Source organism: Cetorhinus maximus, chromosome 8, assembly GCF_964194155.1.
Source record: "Cetorhinus maximus chromosome 8, sCetMax3.hap1.1, whole genome shotgun sequence".
In the NCBI taxonomy this organism is placed as follows: Eukaryota; Metazoa; Chordata; class Chondrichthyes; order Lamniformes; family Cetorhinidae; genus Cetorhinus; species Cetorhinus maximus.
Genome location: NC_135886.1, coordinates 5,541,506 through 5,560,781, shown reverse-complemented (window position 1 = coordinate 5,560,781; position 19,276 = coordinate 5,541,506). Strand labels below are relative to the sequence as shown.

Genomic DNA, 19,276 nt, shown 5'->3' with positions numbered 1-19,276 from the left:
TCCAGGTTACCTTTATCATTCTGATTCGCCCAATCTCCACGTAGATTAAAGTCACCCATGATTATTCTGGGACCTTTTATTTCTTCCTGTATGCTCTGTTCCACAGTGTAACTACTATTAGGGGGCCTATAAACCACACCCCCAATTTATCTCTTCCTCTTCCTATTTTTTATCTCTACCCAAAATGATTCTACATTTTGCTCTTTCGAGCTAAGTTCATCTCTCATTGCTGCACTAATGATATCCTTGATTAACAGAGCTACCCCACCGCCATTTCCTAGCTTCCTGTCTCTTCAAACTGTCAAATACTCCTCAATATTCAGGTCCCAGCCTTGATCTTTTTGCAACCATGTCTCTACAACAGCAATCAGGTCATACATATTTATTTCCACCTGTGCTAACAATTCATCCATTTTGTTATGAAAGCTGCAGAGCCTTAAAACTGTCTTTTTACCATTTTTGCAATCTCTGGCCTTATCTACTAGGGCACTCTTAAGTTTGCCCACTCTGTCTCTTGCTGCCACACTCTGATTATCATTACCCAAATCGCTACCCTGGTCTATTACCTCATTGTTTCCCTTTGATTTACTACAACTCCTCTCACATGATCCCTTATCCCCACTTTTTTTTATTCATTTATGGGATGTGGTTAGGCCAGCATTTATTGCCCATCCCTAATATAGTTCCAAGTCAGGATGGTGACTGGCTTGGAGGGGAATTTGAAGGTGGTGGTGTTACCATGTATCTGCTGCCCTTGTCCTTCTAGATTGTGGCAGTCGTGGGTTTGGAAGGTGCTGCCTAAGGAGCCTTGGTGAGTTTCTGCAGTGCATCTTGTAGATGGTACACACTGCTGCCACTGTGCGTCGGTGGTGGAGGGAGTGAATGTTTGTGGATGGGGTGCCAATCAAGCTGGCTGCTTTGTCCTGGTTGGTGTCAACCTTCTTGAGTGTTGTTGGAGCTGCACTCATCCAGGCAAGTGGAGAGTAGTAAACCACACTCCTGACTTGTGCCTTCCATATGGTCGACAGGCTTTGGGAGGCAGGAGGTGAGTTACTCACCACAGGATTCTTAGCCTCTTATAGTCATAGTATTTAAATGGCTAGTCCAGTTCAGTTTCCAGTCAATGGTATCCCAGGATGTTGATAGTGGAGGATTCAGTGATGGCAATGCCATTGATTGTCAAGGGGCGATGGTTAGATTCTCTATTGTTGGAGATGGTCATTGCCTGACACTTGTGTGGCGCGAATGTTACTTGCTACTTGTCAGCCCAAGCCTGGATATTGTCCAGATCTTGCTGCATTTGACATGGACTGCTTCATTATCTCTCCAATCTTATTTACCCTACTTCAATTTACTCATGACTTAAGTAATAATGCAGAGCTTATTTACCTTTGATGACCTGAGGGAATAAATCGTGACAGATAAATAAGCGTCTTTATTTCTAACTGCAAAAACAACTTGAATTTGAGATACCCCTCCAATTCATTCATCATCATGGCAACTGTCAAAACACTTTCCAACCCCTTAACTTTGTTGGCTGCAACCTGTATTGCAGGGGGATGTGGAGAGAGGAGGGAACAGAATTCATAAAAACAAAGTGCGTAGAAAGGGAAAAAGGAACAAGATTCAATGAAAGAATATTCAGGAACTTGGAAATATATCAAGAGGGCTGCAAAACACAGAATTATTCCCAGTGTCACATGGCAGTCAGTATATGAATAGTGAGATGGGGGAAGTAATTCTCTGGCTGGAGCTTTGTTTCAGTAGGAAAGGGTTTAGATTTCTGGCACATTGGGACCAGTTCTGGAAGAGGAGCAGCCTGTAGAGGATAACTTGAACAGCTATTAGACCAATGGCCCTGCTGGGTGAGGAATTTGCAAGGTGGGGAAAAGAGTTTATACCGGAAAACAAGCTAATACACAAGGTAAAGAGGCAGAGAGAAGAGCAGAGAGGGAAAAAGGATATAGGAAATATTAAAGAGGTGGAAAGGAATGTAAAAGAGTTCCGAACAGAAAGAGGAAGTATGGTAACGAGGAAGAGTTTCAAACAGACTGATACATGCGTCAGTTAAATGTACCAAAGTACATAAAATATTTTGTATAAAATTGCTAATCTTATGTTTGATGTAATCGAAGTAACCGAGTTCCTGCCCCACCGTGTGGGTCCCACCACAGTAGATGCAGCTACCCAGGCAAAAGCCCGTTGATTTCGGTGGTCTCCAAGGAGCTTTGTCTTTTGATGAGGGGAGGGGGCATGCTGATGGTGGGAAAACGCTTCACATTTGGAACATGGCTCTTAGGTGGTGTCTCAACTGGCCTACCTATCTGCCCACTTTGTGGTCTTGTCCACGCTCGTGACTTTGATCCCAGGCTGACCCTGGCAAACTCCCCCAGGGTCAGGAAGGTGTTGAGGAGCCGTCGCAATGCAACTTCCCCCTATTTTCCCAGTCCTGGCACCTCTAAACCTGTCTCCATTGACTCCACCAGGTGAGAAAATTCCACCCAATGTCTCAACAATTAACAGGGATGCTCCTTTTAGCCACCTTCTTTGAATTTAATCTTTTATGGGAATGCGAGTATTGCTGGCCAGGCCCGTATTTGTTACCCCTCCCTAATTGCCCTTGAACTGAATGGTTCGCTGGGCCATTTAAGAATCAACCACATTGCTGTGGGTCTGGATTTCCTTCCCTAAGGGGTATTAATGAACCAGATTAGTTTTTATGTCAATAAATGATAGTTGTCATGGTCACCAAGACTAACTTCATATCCCAGATTTATTAATTGAATTTAAATTCCACCCACTACCACAGTGGAATTTGGACTCCTACCTTGAAACCTCTGGATTATTATCCCAGGTGACATTACCACCATGTCCCCCATCCTGTAAAGCTAAACTCTGTTTGGCTGACCTAAGTATCTTGTTGATTATGTGCGTCACCTATTATATCAGGAAGACTCTGAATTCTGTTAAATTCTGGGGGTTGATTCAATTTTCATGACTTTCGAGGAATTTGTACAATTAGTAACAACTTGCTGCTAATTTTGTTATTATCTGTCTATTAATATTAGTCTGAATGCAAACACCTGACAGTGTGATATTTAATAATGTTCAGAGACAGAAAAATGTGCTGAGCATCCCATGATGTTTGACAAGGTGATGGTGTAGTAGTATTGTCACTGGACTATTAATCCAGAAAACTAAGGTAATGCTCTAGGGACCTGGGTTCAAATCTAGACATGGCTGATGGTGGGATTTGAATTCAATAAAAATCTGGAATTAAAAGTCTAATGATGACCATGAAACGATTATTGTAAAAACCCATCTGATTCACGGACATCCCTATAGGGAAGGCAATTGGTCTGGCAATTAGGGATGGGTAATAAATGCTGCCCTAGTCAGTAATGCCCACATCCCATGAATGAATATTAAAAAAAAACTCTTGTAGTTTTTATGTACCTTGTTGATTATGTGTGCCACCTATCATATCAGGGAATGTACTAAACATAATAAGCTCTGCTGAGTGATTCTACTTTGAATATTTTCTAGCTGCTCATTACTTTGATTATTTGTGGCTATTAAACTTAGGGACATTTAATACAACTCAGAGACAGAAAAATGTTCTGAGCATTTCATGTGATGTTTGGTCCAGTATCCTGTAGATAAAGGAATTGTTAGTCTGATAATATTTGAAGTTCTTGGTCAGAAAGTTGGACAGGTGACGAATTGGGTTTGGGTAACATGAGTCGGATTTCCCGACCTCTGCCCTCTACCTGCAACAATCTGCATTGCTGAGGAGCCTCGGGATATCGGAGCTGTCATGTTTCCTCCCAGATAAAACATTGATCAGACATTTCAGTCGAGAGTAATATAGAAATCACTGAGAAATGTACCGTCAGATATTTGTAGCTCTAGAGAAAACCTTAAGTCACGGGAAAGACCAGGTCTATCAATGCCACAGCTGTACCATCCTGTATCTTCTGCATGAAGATCCTCCATAGTAACAACAAATATTCCTTGTGACTTGTTATCTGTGATCGACATTGTTCCTCGCCGTCCGTCTGGATCATCTGTTCTCACTAAATATGAGCATTGAATAGTCCTACCATGACACCAATATTTCATGTTTTCCTGGTACTTTCCGTCATAGTGACAATTTATTGTGATCGCTCTTCCCACAATTCCTGTTACTTTCTTGTCTGCCCACAATTCACCTGAAACTGAGGAGGCAACATTTCAGTAATTGAACAGGGAATAACTACTTAATACAAACAGATACGTGTTAATGAAAGTTACCACTGTGTACAGAGGAAACTCCACTAAATCTACAACTGCAATTGAATTCCTTCTAGCTTGTGATGAAAAAAAATATAGTGACTTATCACAGCCTCAGGATGTGACAAATTATTTCACAGCAAATGATTTACTTTAGAAATATTTGGGGTATTTTAACTTTCTTGATCCACCAGCAGCAATAGGGGTTTCTAGAGGGCAGGGAACCTGGAAATCGGAGTTCTGTCGCAAAGAGTGCAGTTTAGCTCCATTGTGTGTGTGCAACATCACTGATTGATTAACAGGCTTGGTTTCCAGTCAGGTGGGGAAGAGTATGGAGGAGGCTGCAGTCCCAAATCAGTCTCCGTCCATACTGCAAGGGGCGGGGATGGGGACGTCTTTGGAGCTTGTGGGCTAGGGGCAGTATTGGATTCTGGTTGGGTGGGATTGGAGGCCTCGGGGTTGGGCCAGTGTTGGGTGGCTTAGGAAGAAGGTCAGTGGACTTTGTGGGGGTGTGAGAATGAGAGGCCCACTGGCTGGGTTGTGGTGTTGGTGGTTTTATGGGTGAGGTTGGGGGAGATCGGAAGGATCGAGGTGGGGGGGTTTTTCCAATTGCATGGAGGCTGGCCAGACAAACACACTGGATCCAGCAGTTAAGTGGAAAGGCACTTAAGCTCTGATCTCTCAGTCCCTCACTTTGGTTTAACTGTCATGTTTCTCAGTGCCTGAGAAACATAAGAGGTCAGAGGTAAATTTCAAATGATGAAAACAAATGAGACCTCCGGCCTCATTATAATATTTAAATTGCCAACCCATCTCCTTTGAGTATGTTGGTCACCCACACATATCCCCCACCTCTCCTCTCACTTCTGCTAAAATGAGAAGTGGGTGGGTTGGAGATGGCTATGAGTTGGAATTCAGGCTTCTAACAATTTAAACCCAACCTAAAACAAACCCTCCTGTTTTCTAAGCTTTACATACCCACTTAGTTACAATTGTTATTGTGTCAGTTGTGGTTTTGTTTAGGTACTCTCAACTCAGTGTTGATAGCGTGTTGGTACAAATTCTAATCAACGCCTAAAATGCCAGCTGACATTGCAGGGACTTGCTGCTATTTTAGACCATTGAGACCATGGGTGGAATCTTGTGGCTGGAATTCTCTATGCCCGTTGGCAGTGGGTGGGTTTAGCAACGTGAGCAGGCAATATGACAGGAAGGCCAAAACTCAGTTTTACAACGTCATGAAACCAGTTTGCAATTGTCCGCTCTGCCCGTCAATGGCGGGTCGCATTTCCCACCGTCGGAATTTGGGAAATTCAGGGTAATACACCTGCATGTCATTATAAGCCCACTCGCCAGAATCATATCCCACCCGCTGGACCATCTGAGCACATTCGACTTCAAGGAAGAGGTGCCGGGCATTCAGGCGAGGGCACAGGCACGTGGCTTTTACCCGACTGGCTGACAGTGCGATGCCAGGGCAAGTGCTGCACTGTGATTGAAGGTAGTGCACAAATACGTGCGGGATGTGGGGGAGGGAAGCAGCCGCGGATTAGGGAAACATTGTAGAAAGTGACCATTCCCCTGCAGCTGAGTCAGTTCAGGTGCAGCCACATAGACAGGCTTGGAGTCAGGCCTCTAGCTTATCTGGCCGCTCAAGCAATACAGAGCTTTTCACCCCTAGGGGACCGACTGCAAATTAATGAGCGTTTTCGTGGACTGCGGTACAATTGGACGACTGGGTACGTGGTACAATCTCCTCGCTAAAGCTGGGCCATGGGGCAGTCATTGCTGGAGGTGCTCACAGCCGCTTGCAACATCAGCATCCCGGTTTGGACCAGTTTTCCCATAATTCAAGCTAACAGTGCAGCCTTGCAGTGCGGGTTAGGAGAATGCCTGTGCCTGAGCTGAGAGCACAGCCTGCAGTCCAGTGGGCAAAGCTGCTGCCAATCGGTCAGGTGGAATGGGGCGGAGGTTGGTGGGGTCTTGGGTAGCCATGCAGCGCACTAAACTCTGGCCATCCAAGTGGTGGCCAGCACTCCCTGGATGAGTTAAGGGTCCTTCAGACCGAACCAAGAGAGATTCCTAGAACACCCATGCTAACCCACCCGTCTCTCTCTTTCATCCTGCAGGAGGACTACATCAGGAACATAGAGCTGGATGATCTAGCTGCATGCCTCATGGCTTATAGAGAGCAGAGATGAAGGAGAGGAGGCTGACAGGGGTGCCTGGCTGGGCAGAGGGAGGAGCAGCACCCTCAGGAAGAAGGGGTGGCTGGTGTTCCCGCTCCCGCCGCTGAAGAGCCACAGCGAGCCATCGCTGGTCGGTGCCTAGTAGACCAAGGGTCTATAGATGGCGTCTGTCATTCCTGCAGATGACCGAGAACCAGTGTAGGCGAAGACTGCGCATGTCTAGGGAACTGGTCGGTAACAGCTGCCAGTTACTGCAGGATTTGGTGCCACGGGCACATGGAGGGCATCCACTGCTCATGCTTGTGAAAGTGACCATCGGATGTCGGGAAATTCAGGGTAATATGCCTGCATGTCATTATAAGCTCAGCTCGCCGGAATCATACCCCACCCGCTGGACCATCTGAGCACGTTCGATATTGAAGGTGCTCAATTTTTATGCCAGTGGCTCCTTTCAGGGCTCCACATGGGATCACTGGATATCCCAAGCCTCCATACACAAAAAAGGATCCATGAGGTCATGAACAACACCAGCTTCACGAAGGCACACAACTCTGTGCATTTCACCCAGGACCAGGAAAGCCAGGATGCAAGAGCACTGGGATTTGCACTGATCTCAGGTTTCCCACAGGTACATGTTGCGATTGACTTCACTCAAGTGGTGCTCGGGGCTCTGTGGCAACAAAAGGTCAACTATGCCCACCGCAAGGGCTTCCACTTGCTATATGTTCAGCTGGTGTGCGACCACCCTGCAGGTCTGCGATCAGTTCCCAGTTTGCAATTGTCCGCTCATTCCAGGCTGGATTGGTAATGTTGATGCACCTCTTGCATCCAGAGCCGGGATACAGGACATCACGGTGTGCCGCCAAGGTGTCCAAAAGGCGCTCAAAGGACACGTCACTAAACCGGGGCGGGGGTGGGTGGGGGGGTGGTTTGCAGTCTTCTTGCCTTTTGGGGCCATGTCTTCTGTGCAGCAGTCCTGCGCTGGAAGCACAGAGTGAGGCTGCATTTTAAATATGGCGGGTGTTGTGAGGAAGCGGTGAGATAAAGGCGTGGCGGGCGAATCAGAGGCTGCCCACCATCGAAATGGTGCATTTCCCGGAAAGCATAATCGGGATGTTACAGTGTGAAAAGCCACCATTACGGCCAGTGGGTTAACATCCTTTTTCCTTCCCGCTACTGCACTTGGTGCAAATCTGGAACGATTACGCCCTGTGTCTTCACCACATGGCGAGTTTGGTCACAGAGGGCATTTAATCGGATGGGACGGTAGTGAGCACAGACCCCAGTTTTACGCAAGATACGGGTCTTAGACCCACATTTCTCCCTTTCACACTGAACATGAAATTCTATCATGTTATGAATGCTTTTTCCTGGAGGCTCCTTTACCATGAGGTTATCGATTTTATCCATCTCATTGTACACTACCAGGTCTAGGATAGCCTGCTCCCGAGTTGGCTATGGAACGTACTGCTCTATGGAATTGTCCCAAAAACACCCTATGATCTAATTTTCCAGGTTACCTTTATCATTCTGATTCGCCCAATCTCCACGTAGATTAAAGTCACCCATGATTATTCTGGGATCTTTTATTTCTTCCTGTATGCTCTGTTCCACAGTGTAACTACTATTAGGGGGCCTATAAACCACACCCCCAATTTATCTCTTCCTCTTCCTATTTTTTATCTCTACCCAAAATGATTCTACAGTTTGCTCTTTCGAGCTAAGTTCATCTCTCATTGCTGCACTAATGATATCCTTGATTAACAGAGCTACCCCACCGCCATTTCCTAGCTTCCTGTCTCTTCAAACTGTCAAATACTCCTCAATATTCAGGTCCCAGCCTTGATCTTTTTGCAACCATGTCTCTACAACAGCAATCAGGTCATACATATTTATTTCCACCTGTGCTAACAATTCATCCATTTTGTTATGAAAGCTGCAGAGCCTTAAAACTGTCTTTTTACCATTTTTGCAATCTCTGGCCTTATCTACTAGGGCACTCTTAAGTTTGCCCACTCTGTCTCTTGCTGCCACACTCTGATTATCATTACCCAAATCGCTACCCTGGTCTATTACCTCATTGTTTCCCTTTGATTTACTACAACTCCTCTCACATGATCCCTTATCCCCACTTTTTTTTATTCATTTATGGGATGTGGTTAGGCCAGCATTTATTGCCCATCCCTAATATAGTTCCAAGTCAGGATGGTGACTGGCTTGGAGGGGAATTTGAAGGTGGTGGTGTTACCATGTATCTGCTGCCCTTGTCCTTCTAGATTGTGGCAGTCGTGGGTTTGGAAGATGCTGCCTAAGGAGCCTTGGTGAGTTTCTGCAGTGCATCTTGTAGATGGTACACACTGCTGCCACTGTGCGTCGGTGGTGGAGGGAGTGAATGTTTGTGGATGGGGTGCCAATCAAGCTGGCTGCTTTGTCCTGGTTGGTGTCAACCTTCTTGAGTGTTGTTGGAGCTGCACTCATCCAGGCAAGTGGAGAGTAGTAAACCACACTCCTGACTTGTGCCTTCCATATGGTCGACAGGCTTTGGGAGGCAGGAGGTGAGTTACTCACCACAGGATTCTTAGCCTCTTATAGTCATAGTATTTAAATGGCTAGTCCAGTTCAGTTTCCAGTCAATGGTATCCCAGGATGTTGATAGTGGAGGATTCAGTGATGGCAATGCCATTGATTGTCAAGGGGCGATGGTTAGATTCTCTATTGTTGGAGATGGTCATTGCCTGACACTTGTGTGGCGCGAATGTTACTTGCTACTTGTCAGCCCAAGCCTGGATATTGTCCAGATCTTGCTGCATTTGACATGGACTGCTTCATTATCTCTCCAATCTTATTTACCCTACTTCAATTTACTCATGACTTAAGTAATAATGCAGAGCTTATTTACCTTTGATGACCTGAGGGAATAAATCGTGACAGATAAATAAGCATCTTTATTTCTAACTGCAAAAACAACTTGAATTTGAGATACCCCTCCAATTCATTCATCATCATGGCAACTGTCAAAACACTTTCCAACCCCTTAACTTTGTTGGCTGCAACCTGTATTGCAGGGGGATGTGGAGAGAGGAGGGAACAGAATTCATAAAAACAAAGTGCGTAGAAAGGGAAAAAGGAACAAGATTCAATGAAAGAATATTCAGGAACTTGGAAATATATCAAGAGGGCTGCAAAACACAGAATTATTCCCAGTGTCACATGGCAGTCAGTATATGAATAGTGAGATGGGGGAAGTAATTCTCTGGCTGGAGCTTTGTTTCAGTAGGAAAGGGTTTAGATTTCTGGCACATTGGGACCAGTTCTGGAAGAGGAGCAGCCTGTAGAGGATAACTTGAACAGCTATTAGACCAATGGCCCTGCTGGGTGAGGAATTTGCAAGGTGGGGAAAAGAGTTTATACCGGAAAACAAGGTACTACACAAGGTAAAGAGGCAGAGAGAAGAGCAGAGAGGGAAAAAGGATATAGGAAATATTAAAGAGGTGGAAAGGAATGTAAAAGAGTTCCGACCAGAAAGAGGAAGTATGGTAACGAGGAAGAGTTTCAAACAGACTGATACATGCGTCAGTTAAATGTACCAAAGTACATAAAATATTTTGTATAAAATTGCTAATCTTATGTTTGATGTAATCGAAGTAACCGAGTTCCTGCCCCACCGTGTGGGTCCCACCACAGTAGATGCAGCTACCCAGGCAAAAGCCCGTTGATTTCGGTGGTCTCCAAGGAGCTTTGTCTTTTGATGAGGGGAGGGGGCATGCTGATGGTGGGAAAACGCTTCACATTTGGAACATGGCTCTTAGGTGGTGTCTCAACTGGCCTACCTATCTGCCCACTTTGTGGTCTTGTCCACGCTCGTGACTTTGATCCCAGGCTGACCCTGGCAAACTCCCCCAGGGTCAGGAAGGTGTTGAGGAGCCGTCGCAATGCAACTTCCCCCTATTTTCCCAGTCCTGGCACCTCTAAACCTGTCTCCATTGACTCCACCAGGTGAGAAAATTCCACCCAATGTCTCAACAATTAATAGGGATGCTCCTTTTAGCCACACTTCTTTGAATTTAATCTTTTATGGGAATGCGAATATTGCTGGCCAGGCCCGTATTTGTTACCCCTCCCTAATTGCCCTTGAACTGAATGGTTCGCTGGGCCATTTAAGAATCAACCACATTGCTGTGGGTCTGGATTTCCTTCCCTAAGGGGTATTAATGAACCAGATTAGTTTTTATGTCAATAAATGATAGTTGTCATGGTCACCAAGACTAACTTCATATCCCAGATTTATTAATTGAATTTAAATTCCACCCACTACCACAGTGGAATTTGGACTCCTACCTTGAAACCTCTGGATTATTATCCCAGGTGACATTACCACCATGTCCCCCATCCTGTAAAGCTAAACTCTGTTTGGCTGACCTAAGTATCTTGTTGATTATGTGCGTCACCTATTATATCAGGAAGACTCTGAATTCTGTTAAATTCTGGGGGTTGATTCAATTTTCATGACTTTCGAGGAATTTGTACAATTAGTAACAACTTGCTGCTAAATTTGTTATTATCTGTCTATTAATATTAGTCTGAATGCAAACACCTGACAGTGTGATATTTAATAATGTTCAGAGACAGAAAAATGTGCTGAGCATCCCATGATGTTTGACAAGGTGATGGTGTAGTAGTATTGTCACTGGACTATTAATCCAGAAAACTAGGGTAATGCTCTAGGGACCTGGGTTCAAATCTAGACATGGCTGATGGTGGGATTTGAATTCAATAAAAATCTGGAATTAAAAGTCTAATGATGACCATGAAACGATTATTGTAAAAACCCATCTGATTCACGGACATCCCTTTAGGGAAGGCAATTGGTCTGGCAATTAGGGATGGGTAATAAATGCTGCCCTAGTCAGTAATGCCCACATCCCATGAATGAATATTAAAAAAAAACTCTTGTAGTTTTTATGTACCTTGTTGATTATGTGTGCCACCTATCATATCAGGGAATGTACTAAACACAATAAGCTCTGCTGAGTGATTCTACTTTGAATATTTTCTAGCTGCTCATTACTTTGATTATTTGTGGCTATTAACCTTAGGGACATTTAATACAACTCAGAGACAGAAAAATGTTCTGAGCATTTCATGTGATGTTTGGTCCAGTATCCTGTAGATAAAGGAATTGTTAGTCTGATAATATTTGAAGTTCTTGGTCAGAAAGTTGGACAGGTGACGAATTGGGTTTGGGTAACATGAGTCGGATTTCCCGACCTCTGCCCTCTACCTGCAACAATCTGCATTGCTGAGGAGCCTCGGGATATCGGAGCTGTCATGTTTCCTCCCAGATAAAACATTGATCAGACATTTCAGTCGAGAGTAATATAGAAATCACTGAGAAACGTACCGTCAGATATTTGTAGCTCTAGAGAAAACCTTAAGTCAAGGGGAAGACCAGGTCTATCAATGCCACAGCTGTACCATCCTGTATCTTCTGCATGAAGATCCTCCATAGTAACAACAAATATTCCTTGTGACTTGTTATCTGTGATCGACATTGTTCCTCGCCGTCCGTCTGGATCATCTGTTCTCACTAAATATGAGCATTGAATAGTCCTACCATGACACCAATATTTCATGTTTTCCTGGTACTTTCCGTCATAGTGACAATTTATTGTGATCGCTCTTCCCACAATTCCTGTTACTTTCTTGTCTGCCCACAATTCACCTGAAACTGAGGAGGCAACATTTCAGTAATTGAACAGGGAATAACTACTTAATACAAACAGATACGTGTTAATGAAAGTTACCACTGTGTACAGAGGAAACTCCACTAAATCTACAACTGCAATTGAATTCCTTCTAGCTTCTGATGAAAAAAAATATAGTGACTTATCACAGCCTCAGGATGTGACAAATTATTTCACAGCAAATGATTTACTTTAGAAATATTTGGGGTATTTTAACTTTCTTGATCCACCAGCAGCAATAGGGGTTTCTAGAGGGCAGGGAACCTGGAAATCGGAGTTCTGTCGCAAAGAGTGCAGTTTAGCTCCATTGTGTGTGTGCAACATCACTGATTGATTAACAGGCTTGGTTTCCAGTCAGGTGGGGAAGAGTATGGAGGAGGCTGCAGTCCCAAATCAGTCTCCGTCCATACTGCAAGGGGCGGGGATGGGGACGTCTTTGGAGCTTGTGGGCTAGGGGCAGTATTGGATTCTGGTTGGGTGGGATTGGAGGCCTCGGGGTTGGGCCAGTGTTGGGTGGCTTAGGAAGAAGGTCGGTGGACTTTGTGGGGGTGTGAGAATGAGAGGCCCACTGGCTGGGTTGTGGTGTTGGTGGTTTTATGGGTGAGGTTGGGGGAGATCGGAAGGATCGAGGTGGGGGGGTTTTTCCAATTGCATGGAGGCTGGCCAGACAAACACACTGGATCCAGCAGTTAAGTGGAAAGGCACTTAAGCTCTGATCTCTCAGTCCCTCACTTTGGTTTAACTGTCATGTTTCTCAGTGCCTGAGAAACATAAGAGGTCAGAGGTAAATTTCAAATGATGAAAACAAATGAGACCTCCGGCCTCATTATAATATTTAAATTGCCAACCCATCTCCTTTGAGTATGTTGGTCACCCACACATATCCCCTACCTCTCCTCTCACTTCTGCTAAAATGAGAAGTGGGTGGGTTGGAGATGGCTATGAGTTGGAATTCAGGCTTCTAACAATTTAAACCCAACCTAAAACAAACCCTCCTGTTTTCTAAGCTTTACATACCCACTTAGTTACAATTGTTATTGTGTCAGTTGTGGTTTTGTTTAGGTACTCTCAACTCAGTGTTGATAGCGTGTTGGTACAAATTCCAATCAACGCCTAAAATGCCAGCTGACATTGCAGGGACTTGCTGCTATTTTAGACCATTGAGACCATGGGTGGAATCTTGTGGCTGGAATTCTCTATGCCCGTTGGCAGTGGGTGGGTTTAGCAACGTGAGCAGGCAATATGACAGGAAGGCCAAAACTCAGTTTTACAACGTCATGAAACCAGTTTGCAATTGTCCGCTCTGCCCGTCAATGGCGGGTCGCATTTCCCACCGTCGGAATTTGGGAAATTCAGGGTAATACACCTGCATGTCATTATAAGCCCACTCGCCAGAATCATATCCCACCCGCTGGACCATCTGAGCACATTCGACTTCAAGGAAGAGGTGCCGGGCATTCAGGCGAGGGCACAGGCACGTGGCTTTTACCCGACTGGCTGACAGTGCGATGCCAGGGCAAGTGCTGCACTGTGATTGAAGGTAGTGCACAAATACGTGCGGGATGTGGGGGACGGAAGCCCCGCGGAGGGCATCCACTGCTCATGCTTGTGAAAGTGACCATCGGATGTCGGGAAATTCAGGGTAATACGCCTGCATGTCATTATAAGCCCAGCTCACCAGAATCATACCCCACCCGCTGGACCATCTGAGCACGTTCGATATTGAAGGTGCTCAATTTTTATGCCAGTGGCTCCTTTCAGGGCTCCACACGGGATCACTGTTGGATATCCCAAGCCTCCATACACAAAAAAGGATCCATGAGGTCATGAACAACACCAGCTTCACGAAGGCACACAACTTTGTGCATTTCACCCAGGACCAGGAAAGCCAGGATGCAAGAGCACTGGGATTTGCACTGATCTCAGGTTTCCCACAGGTACATGTTGTGATTGACTTCACTCAAGTGGTGCTCGGGGCTCTGTGGCAACAAAAGGTCAACTATGCCCACCGCAAGGGCTTCCACTTGCTATATGTTCAGCTGGTGTGCGACCACCCTGCAGGTCTGCGATCAGTTCCCAGTTTGCAATTGTCCGCTCATTCCAGGCTGGATTGGTAATGTTGCCGCACCTCTTGCATCCAGAGCCGGGATACAGGACTTCACGGTGTGCCGCCAAGGTGTCCAAAAGGCGCTCAAAGGACACGTCACTAAACCGGGGGTTGGGGGGGGAGTTTGCAGTCTTCTTGCCTTTTGGGGCCATGTCTTCTGTGCAGCAGTCCTGAGCTGGAAGCACTGAGTGAGGCTGCATTTTAAATATGGCGGGTGTTGTGAGGAAGCGGTGAGATAAAGGCGTGGCGGGCGAATCAGAGGCTGCCCACCATCGAAATGGTGCATTTCCCGGAAAGCATAATCGGGATGTTACAGTGTGAAAAGCCACCATTACGGCCAGTGGGTTAACATCCTTTTTCCTTCCCGCTACTGCACTTGGTGCAAATCTGGAACGATTACGCCCTGTGTCTTCACCACATGGCGAGTTTGGTCACAGAGGGCATTTAATCGGATGGGAAGTTGGTGAGCACAGACCCCAGTTTTACGCAAGATACGGGTCTTAGACCCACATTTCTCCCTTTCACACTGAACATGAAATTCTATCATGTTATGAATGCTTTTGCCTGGAGGCTCCTTTACCATGAGGTTATCGATTTTATCCATCTCATTGTACACTACCAGGTCTAGGATAGCCTGCTCCCGAGTTGGCTGTGGAACGTACTGCTCTATGGAATTGTCCCAAAAACACCCTATGATCTAATTTTCCAGGTTACCGTTATCAATCTGATTCGCCCAATCTCCACGTAGATTAAAGTCACCCATGATTATTCTGGGACCTTTTATTTCTTCCTGTATGCTCTGTTCTACAGTGTAACTACTATTAGGGGGCCTATAAACCACACCCCCAATTTATCTCTTCCTCTTCCTATTTTTTATCTCTACCCAAAATGATTCTACATTTTGCTCTTTCGAGCTAAGTTCATCTCTCATTGCTGCACTAATGATATCCTTGATTAACAGAGCTACCCCACCGCCATTTCCTAGCTTCCTGTCTCTTCAAAATGTCAAATACCCCTCAATATTCAGGTCCCAGCCTTGATCTTTTTGCAACCATGTCTCTATAACAGCAATCAGGTCATACATATTTATTTCCACCTGTGCTAATAATTCATCCATTTTGTTATGAAAGCTGCAGAGCCTTAAAACTGTCTTTTTACCATTTTTGCAATCTCTGGCCTTATCTACTAGGGCACTCTTAAGTTTGCCCACTCTGTCTCTTGCTGCCACACTCTGATTATCATTACCCAAATCGCTACCCTGGTCTATTACCTCATTATTTCCCTTGGATTTACTACATCTCCTCTCACATGATCCCTTGCCCCCACTTTTTTTTATTCATTTATGGGATGTGGTTAGGCCAGCATTTATTGCCCATCCCTAATATAGTTCCAAGTCAGGATGGTGACTGGCTTGGAGGGGAATTTGCAGGTGGTGGTGTCCCCATGTATCTGCTGCCCTTGTCCTTCTAGATTGTGGCAGTCGTGGGTTTGGAAGGTGCTGCCTAAGGAGCCTTGGTGAGTTTCTGCAGTGCATCTTGTAGATGGTACACACTGCTGCCACTGTGCGTCGGTGGTGGAGGGAGTGAATGTTTGTGGATGGGGTGCCAATCAAGCTGGTTGCTTTGTCCTGGATGGTGCAAACTTCTTGAGTGTTGTTGGAGCTGCACTTATCCAGGCAAGTGGAGAGTAGTACACCACACTCCTGACTTGTGCCTTCCATAAGGTAGACAGGCTTTGGGGAGGCAGGAGGTGAGTTACTCACCACAGGATTCTTAGCCCCTTATAGCCATACTATTTATATAGCTAGTCCAGTTCAGTTTCCGGTCAATGGTATCCCAGGATGTTGATAGTGGAGGATTCAGTGATGGCAATGCCATTGATTGTCAAGGGGCGATGGTTAGATTCTCTATTGTTGGAGATGGTCAATGCCTGACACTTGTGTGGCGTGAATGTTACTTGCCACTTGTCAGCCCAAGCCTGGATATTGTCCAGATCTTGCTGCATTTGGACATGGACTGCTTCAGTATCTCTCCAATCTTATTTACCCTACTTCAATTTGCTCATGACTCAAGTAATAATGCAGAGGTTATTTAGCTTTGATGACCCGAGGGCTTAAATCGTGACAGGTAAATAAGCGTCTTTATTTCTAACTGCAAGAACAACTTGAATTTGAGATACCCCTCCAATTCATTCACCATCATGGCAACTGTCAAAACACTTTCCAACCCCTTAACTTTGTTGGCTGCAACCTGTATTGCAGGGGGATGTGGAGAGAGGAGGGAACAGAATTCATAAAAACAAAGTGCGTAGAAAGGGAAAAAGGAACAAGATTCAATGAAAGAATATTCAGGAACTTGGAAATATATCAAGAGGGCTGCAAAACACAGAATTATTCCCAGTGTCACATGGCAGTCAGTATAAGAATATTGAGATAAGGGAAGTAATTCTCTGGCTGGAGCTTTGTTTCAGTAGGAAAGGGTTTAGATTTCTGGCACATTGGGACCAGTTCTGGAAGAGGAGCAGCCTGTAGAGGATAACTTGAACAGCTATTAGACCAATGGCCCTGCTGGGTGAGGAATTTGCAAGGTGGGGAAAAGAGTTTATACCGGAAAACAAGGTAATACACAAGGTAAAGAGGCAGAGAGAAGAGCAGAGAGGGAAAAAGGATATAGGAAATATTAAAGAGGTGGAAAGGAATGTAAAAGAGTTCCGACCAGAAAGAGGAAGTATGGTAACGAGGAAGAATTTCAAACAGACTGATACATGCGTCAGTTAAATGTAGCAAAGTACATGAAATAATTTTGTATAAAATTGCTAATCTTATGTTTGATGTAATCGAAGTAACCGAGTTCCCGCCCCAGCGTGTGGGTCCCACCACAGTAGATGCAGCTACCCAGGGAAAAGCCCGTGGACTTCGGCGGGACCGATAACCCCCACCGATCTGTGAGGCCAGGAAACCCCGTGCATGATTTAAAGTATTGTGAGCCTGAGAGTTTAACACTGCTGGTTAGAAAATAGATTGATAGCATTGATCAAAAATTCCGTTGCAGCATAATATACAATTAATATGAGTGTGAAAGTTAAAAGTTGGTTAAATTTTAAACAGTGAGAAGAAAATGGCTACCCATTTGGGTGAGTACTATCGACCAACAGTCTACCAGTGTCACTGACAGAGTCTCAGAAAACAGTATTTTATCAACAGCGCTTTAAATATCAGAAGCAATTGCACATACAAGACATGTTCTGTTTGAGGGATTATTACCACAGCAGTCTTCGATCTGTATTGGACATCTGACCAAGAGGAAAGTCGTTTTTTACAGTTTAAAATGGATTATCTTTGTGTTTTGATTGTTCCTCATATAGCATTTTGAACAATTAAATGGGCTTCTTTATTTTCTATTCACAGTTAATAATACAGTTTACTATATATTGGTAAGTAGTTCTGAACTACAATACCATAGTTGAAAGGGATACAAGACTTCACACAAATGTCATTCACTTTTTCTGAGCATTTTGTGCTTTGACATGTCTCCAGGTATTTAAGTCTCAGAAAAAATAAATGAATGACCTTTGCCTGAAGTCTTGTATCCCTTTCATAAACCATACACTGGATTTAAACGACCGTCAATTATCTGAATATCCAGACCTGATTGTTACTCACCCGGCAGAGAACAAATGAGAAGGGTCAGAACCCACATCATTTTGTTCGCAAAGTTCAGATCAGCGCTTGTCATCAGTCACCCAACTCTTAGTTTTCACATTAAAATAAGTATCTGATATAATTGTACAAAGGATATAAAAGAGGAAGAAGATGGCAGGAAGCCAGGTGATGAAACTACAGTACATCATCTGATGAAATAAGCACATAAGGAGGAGGAGCAGGAATAGCCCATACTACCCCTCGGGCTGCTCTGTCATTCAATACAATGATGGCTGATCATTGGCTTTGAGGCCACATTTCTGTCCTCTTGCCATATCCCTTGAATCCCTACAGCTGTGAGGCTAAAACTCTGTCTGTCTCAGCCTTAAATATTGTCATGGGATCTCTGGTTGCCAAGCTTTGTTTTTCTGAGGCAGACCCTAACTGAAAAAGGAACACAAAACAGGAAACAGAAGAAGGCAAACAGAGAAAGGAGGCAGGCCCTCCCAGCTTTTAGAAAAAAACAAAAACTGCAATTGAGATTGGGAAACCAACCCCTTTGGGCAGACTGCTACTGTTTGAGGCTGTATAAAGCGCAGATGCCATCCAATCTCAGTGGTAGCAGTTGATGAGTCCAGTGGTGCAGTACAGGCAGAAGAAGACAGAGACCAGATCCAGAGGCTGAGAATAAGTTGCTGCAGTTGTCTCTGTTACTTGAAGATAACATTGGTGGATCAATGCCATTGAGACTGAGTTAAGGAGATTCTGCTGATGTGTGCCCTTTTTGGTGAAGATCGTACCCATGGAACCCAGGTTGAATGTGCACTGATGTCGGCGGGGGGTCAGATTACAGCCTAGAAGGAGAAGAATTGAAACTCTTTGTGCGGAAGAGTTTTGAAGTGCTTTGTGACTGAGTTTAAGGACCTATGTGCTGTCTGGACTGCTAAGTAAGATCTGACTTAGTGGTATCTGCCAGTTAATGTATCATTTATAGTTTATATTTCTTAGCAATTTGCCTGTCAATTCATGTTGATTCTGGATGTAAGAGTATAGGAGGTTATCTCAGACAGTATTTAACATTTGTTTTGTTGACTCTTGTATAGTAAAAATCCATTCATTTTAAACCATGCAATCTTGTGGCTTCATTCTTTCCATAAATTATTGTGATTTTGGATTTCTTTTTAAAAAAAAAAGTAATTACTGGTCTCTGCCGAGATTGTAACAAAATATTCAGTGATAGAACATCCACAGCTCTCTGGGTTAGGGGATTCTAAAGATTCACATCCCATTGAGTGATTAAACTTATCATCTCATTCCTTAATGA

General features: G+C 44.5%; 1 protein-coding gene across 1 annotated transcript in view; it reads right to left on the bottom strand.

The window, feature by feature from the left end:
• Positions 1–19,276, bottom strand: part of LOC144684062 (polymeric immunoglobulin receptor-like) — an 85,777-nt gene that overhangs the window by 24,421 nt on the left and 42,080 nt on the right. Inside the window, exon 4 of the mRNA XM_078547777.1 lies at positions 11,863–12,189. Within this exon, the coding sequence (XP_078403903.1) occupies positions 11,863–12,189 (327 nt within the window). The remainder of the gene's footprint in view (positions 1–11,862; positions 12,190–19,276) is intronic.